The sequence below is a fragment of the Pseudonaja textilis genome, chromosome 2, assembly GCF_049901715.1.
Source record: "Pseudonaja textilis isolate UNSWEBS1 chromosome 2, rPseTex1.2, whole genome shotgun sequence".
In the NCBI taxonomy this organism is placed as follows: Eukaryota; Metazoa; Chordata; class Lepidosauria; order Squamata; family Elapidae; genus Pseudonaja; species Pseudonaja textilis.
The window spans coordinates 6,530,159-6,536,765 of NC_141991.1; the positions used below are offsets into that span (position 1 = coordinate 6,530,159).

The 6,607-nt window shown below is 39.7% G+C and overlaps 1 protein-coding gene across 1 annotated transcript; it reads right to left on the reverse strand.

Moving 5' to 3' along the window:
• Window positions 1-251: 251 nt before the first annotated feature.
• On the reverse strand, window positions 252-6,251 carry LOC148126624 (vomeronasal type-2 receptor 26-like). Its single transcript, XM_087923047.1, has 3 exons — window positions 5,961-6,251; window positions 2,175-2,301; window positions 252-1,147 (listed from the first exon to the last, which is right to left on the reverse strand). The coding sequence occupies exons 1-3, from the start codon at window positions 6,249-6,251 to the stop codon at window positions 252-254; spliced, it is 1,314 nt and encodes a 437-aa protein (XP_087779173.1).
• Window positions 6,252-6,607: the final 356 nt, after the last annotated feature.

Here is a 6,607-nt window from a genome sequence, read left to right on the forward strand (position 1 = left end):
AGTATGAAAATTGGCCACAAGTAACTTTTTCGGTGTTAAAAAAGTTATGACTTTTTTCAAAGTTGTAACTTTGAACACTCACTAAATGAACTGTTGCAAGTTGAGGAGTACCTGTAGTCATTTTCTACCATGACTTGAAATAAACGTGGCTTTCTGTAGGGGTCTTTGGAGTGGGAAATTAAAAATGTCAGTGGTTACTTTTCAGAACTATTCACTGATATTTGTGAATATCCAAAACTCACATTTCTATTTTATTTTGACATTACATATTCTTTTGTATTGAGGTCAGGTCTTAGGAAAATAATGAAACACTTGGGTATGAAGATGCAGCCAAGAAGTCCAGCGTTGGAGACCAGGATGGAGAAGACCTGCACAGCCACCATGTATTTCCCTTTGGTGCTCAGGTAAGTCGGCAGGAAGGATATCCAGACACTGCAGAAGACCAGCATGCTGAAGGTAATCAGCTTGGCTTCGTTGAAGGCCCCAGGCAGATTCCTGGCCAGGAAAGCCACAGTGAAGCAGATGGCAGCCAGGAAGCCCATGTAACCAAGAGCCTGATAAAACATGGCGACAGAGCCTTCATTGCACTGTAGAATGATTTCTCCAGATTGTGAGTACATGTCAGAATCAGGGAAAGGAGGAGAAGCACCCAAGCAGATGCTGCAGATGGCAACTTGAAGACCAGAACAAGAAAGGATAATGGAGTTGGCCAAACTCTTTCCCAGCCATCTCTGCATGTTATTCCCTGGTTTTGTGGCCAAGAAAGCCAGCACCACTGTGATGGTTTTGGCCAAGACAGAAGAAATGGCAGCAGAGAAGATGATGCTGAATGTCGTTTGTCGAAGAAGGCAGGTGACTCTCCTTGGCTGGCCAATGAACAAGAAGGGGGTGAAGAAGGAAAACAGGAGACAAACCAGAAGGATATAAGAGAGGTCCCGATTGTTGGCTTTGACTATAGGAGTTTCTTGGAATTTAATGAAGATTCCCAAGACCAAGAATGTGATTAAAGCGAGGAACAAGGCAATGGAAGTCAAGAAGATGCCTAATTTTTCTTGATAGGACAGGAAAGTCTTTGTTTTGGGGATACAGTGATCTCGGTTGTTGTTTGGATGTTGATCTAATGGACATTTGCTGCATTTTTCTGCATCTAAAAAAGCACAAGAGTAACGTTTACTTTAAAGCTATGTGCTAACTTCCCCTCTTGCAATGTTGACTGGGCTGCCAGTAGTTGTGTGTTCTCTCCCCTAGTCCATGGAAAATTTGTCTTGCACAAAATGGTTCCTGTGTCCCAAAAGGTAGAGGTCGGCTTCCATGGAACCTTATCTATCTGTTCCAAATTGAAGACAAACCTTTTTTGGGTGGATTCCTGTATTATAGGCAGAATAATGGTTGCTTACCTCTGATCTAATGCATGACAGGATGCCCTGGAACCTCTCACTTTTACGGGAAATGGGGTGCATAATAATGTGAAACATGAAAAGTGCAATGAAGACCAGTGGTGTTATTCAAAACTTTTTAGTACTGGTTCTGTGGGTGTGGCTAGGTGGGTATGGCTAGGTGGGTGTGGTCATGTGACTGGATGGGCGTGGCTTTTTTGCTTTTTTTGTTTGCTTTTTTGCAGCCACCCCCCTCTCGTTTCTTGGGCCTTGTCGCCTCAGGCAAGCCTCCTGCGGGAAGTTTTTTCTCCCAGGAAGCTCCCCTGGGGCTCAGGAAGGAAAAAATGGAACCTGGAGGGGGAACACAGCACTCCCCCCTCGCTCTTTTTTGGGGCCTTTTGGGCCACAGGGGAGCCTCCTGGGTGAAACAGTAAGACAAGCTAGGGGAATCCTACCACAGCTGATCGTTATGAACAGCTGATTGTCAGGAGGGAAAAGAAAACAAATACATTAAGGGGCGAGCATCAGGCAGGCAGGCTGAGTGAGCATCGATTAAGACAAAGGATAAGAGAGGTCAACTCCCTGGTGAAGCTAAGATTTTTTTTTCTCCAATTGTTTTTATGTTCTGTTCCCACTTTAACCTCCAGAGTTAAACCTCTTATCATTTAGTAGAGAAAAAAAATATGCATATTAGATATGAATTGCTAAAAAGCTTATCAAAATGCCTTCATGGAAATTTTTTAAGGTACGTGGTCTTCCTAGAAAGGAAAGTTTCCCCTTTCCTCTGGTGTCACCCACCTTCCATGGTGGAGATGGTTCCTTCTGCACAGGGAAGACAGTTGTAGCAGCATATGGGCCTCCCTTCCTGAGCCACCTTCATGAATCCGGGATGGCAGCTTTCCATGCACCTGGAAGGAGGCAGGGGCTGAACAAAGGAAGGAAGACCAGGAAATAATTTATGATTTAATTTCCAGAAGGGGGCATAAGAGAGGATTTGGTGATCTCCTGCTTATATTTAGCTTTGCTAAATCTAAAGCTTATACAAAGAGCTCAGAAATATGCTTGTTTGCACATTGCCTTCGTTCTTTTTCTCTAATATTCTGTACATGTCCATTTTAGTTTATGTTCTAAATTTACATGTTACATTACTAAAGATAATGTTTAATGCACTTTTTTCCTTGGGGAAAGAAACCAAACCTACCCTGGGTCAAACATTCCTTGCTTTGAGATGACTAGAGAATGGTTTCCTTAAACAGACAAATATATATATTTCTTAGAGAGAGCTTGATATCTACCCAACAAATGTGTTGCTTCTCATGGAGGATGTAAATGGCATTCAAAATCACTCTGTGACCCAAGAAAGCAATCCTGTTGGTAAGAGATTCACAAAAAGTGAAATAATTATTTTCTTCACCTTGTTCAGCTTATTGATTTCCACTGTAACCTTTGGATCCACCATGAACTTGAAATCTAGGGATCCTTGTTTTTCTAGGCTGCCAAACATCAGTTTCTTAATTGACCTGTTGTGATATAGCCAATTGACAATCTCCAGGTCTACTGTTAGTTCTCCTTTCTCATCCAGATATACTCCTTCTATGGATTTATTATAAAATTCAGAATTTCCAAGGAAAGGATGAAGCTGGAATGGAAGAAAAATATGAGAAGGTTTAGACATGCCCAAACTTCTATGTGGAAAAAGCACAATTAATCGATGCTGAATGTAACCCTTACCAACTTATTGTTTAAATATACTGTATATGAATTGAACAAGCACCTTGAAGAGAAATAATTTCACAGAGATTCTGGATCCTGTAATTATTGCCATGAAAAATACAATTGGTTTCTGGAATCACTGTATTATCTACTTCTTGCCCTTTCCAGTTTGGGAGGTTTGTCATGAAACTTCAAAGCCTGTCTCATCTTCTATATCTATAAAAGCGAAATACCACACACGCATCATCACAGAATCTTCAGAACCATAAAAGCCTACAAACTTGAAATTTGGCACATATGTTCCTCTTGGCTTCTACGTGCTCACCCAGAAAGGATTTTTCAAAATGACCATCAGAGCATTAGTATTTTGTATATTATTATTAACATGCTCTGATGCTAAGGAGTTTTACTCCCCCTCCCCATCTGAAAAGAAATCTATCCAAATGCAAAACACAAGCAGAGGAGAGGAGTTTCCTTTTCAGTTTTAGTTTCACAGCAGCAAGCAGCTTTAGTACAGAACAGTTGAACTAAGCCACGCTCCTTGCTGTCTCGTCCTTGGTCACACAGCAAATACTGCTTCAATTTCCAAACGGCCTTCAAATCTCTCACATACTGACAGGACACTAGCCAGATGAATACCAATGGATGCTGGTAGGCAGAGGCAGAATTTCCCCCACCCCCTTATTTTCCTCCCCCAAAACTAAGCCCAACCACATAGTTTCATAGCAAAGCACAGGTATCGAGCTATATTTATATATATATATATATCCCTTATACTTCAAAATCAAGACAAGGTTATTTTGGATTTCATTCATATAACATAGAATATTAGAGTTGGAAGAGACCTCTGAAGTGTTCCAGTTGACATCCCTTCTCAAGCAAGAATTCAGTTAATTTATTGTACTCATAATATGTGATATTTTCAATACAGCTCCCCAGTTCTTAACGTTACAAAATGGATTCTTGGCTACAGGAGGGATGGATGTAACAGAAAAGAAATACCTGCCAAGCCTTCAGTCTTGAAGTTTCCAAGCTTTTACTACCTTCCATCTTTGTCCTCTTGGACCTGGACAAATAGGCTGTATGTAAGGCCCGGGCCACAGCCCAGATGGTGCTGTAAATGAAATAATTGTCCAGACATAGAATCTGATCCATCTTTTCCTGGGACAGAGTCTGTAATTCTTCTCTCTCTCTGCACCGTCTCCAGAATTTCACAGAAAAGGCATCCTTGGTGTATGAGCACATAAAGGATTTTTCTGCAAAGCCTTCCATGAAAGAATAAAATGGCCTAAACCCACCATACTTTGTCATTTGATTTGTCTTCAAAGGAAAAGAAAGAATGCTGTGAACGAATTGGAAATAATTTTTTTCTTCAGACAAATAAGTGCTAAAGTCCCAGACTACTGTTGTTATCAGGACTTTTCCTGCAACAGGTTCCTTAATTCTTTCATGGGCCAGGTGTAGAATGGTCAATCCAATGCCGACTGATTCAATCTCGACCAAAAAAAGAATGACATTCACTTGCCTCCAATGGTTATATACATGCAAATTTTTAAAGATATTTTGAAAAGTTGGTGTAAAGATATGTGATATAACTGGACAAATGCCACTCCTTATCAGCATCGAAGTCAAGATTGTCATGAATTTCTGCCCCTTCTCAGTGTCTGGAGCAAGCAGACCAACCAAAGTCCACCTGAAATGGAGGAGCAGGTTGACCATCCCTGAATATTGGAATCCTTCAGCAGGGAGCATTGGGTAGAAGAAAGAAAACACAGTTTTATCCCTCAGAATCTGGGTAACAAAATTGTAACTAATCTGAAAAGGAAGGAAAAGTGTTATGTTATCTGAGACCCATATGAGACAAAGTGTAACATACCAATTCTGTCCCTAATGAAGGCTTATAATAGAATTATACTTCTAACAGCAACAGAGTTAGCTTTGTGTGTCAACAAAAAATTAAGACACTAGCAATTTGTTATATATGTGACCAGATCTTTTACACCCAGACAGATGACGGCACAAGGAAACTAGGAATGCTGGAATGAAATTAGCTTTGTAATCCTTAAGGCTGCATAGAATAGAAGAATAGAATAGAATTCGTTATTGGCCAAGTGTGATTGAACACACAAGGAATTTGTCTTTGGTGCATATGCTCTCAATGTACATAAAGAAAAAAATAAAATACATTCAACAAGAATCATAAGATACAACACTTAGTGATAGTCAAAGGATACTAATAAGCAATCAAATCATATTACGAAACAATAAAACAATATAAATTGTAAAGTTACAAACAACACGGTTAAGGTTATAAGTTGGAAGAGATAGGTGATAAGAAGGATGAGAAGAATAATAGTAATACAGTCTTACTAAATAGTGTGATAGTGTTTTTTTTAAAAAAATTATTGAATAAATATTAAAAACAATAGTTTGACAGTGTTGAAGGAAATATTTGTTTAGAGAGTGATGGCATTTGAGAAAAAACTGTCCTTGTGTCTAGTTGTTCTGGTGTGTAGTACCCTATAGCATTGTTTTGAGGATAGAAGTTGAAACAGTTTACGTCCAGGATGTGTGGGAGTGTGTAGATTAGGCTTAGTTCCATTCTTTGCAATAAAGACATCTCCATTCACCTATTTCTTCATGCATTCCTTCTCTTCTCATTCATTCCTCCTTATCCTAGGAGAAGAGAATGTCCTTAGGTTTAGTAAAAGGGGATATATTTGTTTAACTCTTTCCCTCTCTTTGAATAACCTGAACTATCAGTCTATAGGTTTATTGTTCCCACAATGAAACCTGGTCTTCATTTACAGATGGAGGATCTCTGATTGAAAGCCACACGAGCCACATAAAATCTTCTCAGCAAAGACTCACCTGTGGGATTTTGTAGGTGCCCAACATGGATGATATCTGGATGGAGAAGCCTGTTTCAGTACCTTCAAGAACAGCCACTGTGTTTCTCTGCCTCCCACAACTGTAGTTGGGGACATTGGCCTCCCCGTCTGAAAGCAGGTCCAGCAAAGCATCTGAAGTCTTTTCTGCATTGAAATAATTTTCATAGACATTGTAGCCCAGGGTGATGTTGGGTAAGAGATGGGAATCCTGGTTGATCTCCCGGATAGCAAAAAGGAAGGATAGCATTTTCCAGTATTTTGGTGATGACATCCTGCATAGAAAAGGTATTAAACATACAGTAATCACAAAAAAGAACATTATATTTCATCTCTGTTTACCAAAATAATTCAAAACCGCCTTAGCCAAAGAATTCTGTTGAAAGGGTTGGTGCAATTCTGAAAGAAATGTAATCCATAAATAATAAAAAACCACATTACATTAATAAAATATCTGATTACAGATTAACAGAGTTGGAAGAGACCTTGTAGGTCATCTAGTCAAACCCCCACCCAAGCAGGAGACCCTACACCATTTCTGACAAACGACAGTCCAATCTCTTCTTGAAAGTCTCAAGTGATGAAGCTCCCACAACTTCCAAGGGCAAAGCTGTTCCATTGGTTGATTGT

Bases quoted from the DNA above. Each gene is read 5' to 3' on its own strand.
- LOC148126624 (XM_087923047.1), bottom strand. From the start codon at position 6,251: ATGTCATCACCAAAATACTGGAAAATGCTATCCTTCCTTTTTGCTATC. The intron at 2,302-5,960 runs GTGAGTCTTTGC...TCCTTTGTTCAG, and splicing joins GCACCTACAAAATCCCACAG to CCCCTGCCTCCTTCCAGGTG. The intron at 1,148-2,174 runs GTGGGTGACACC...GTGCTTTTTTAG, and splicing joins AACCATCTCCACCATGGAAG to ATGCAGAAAAATGCAGCAAA.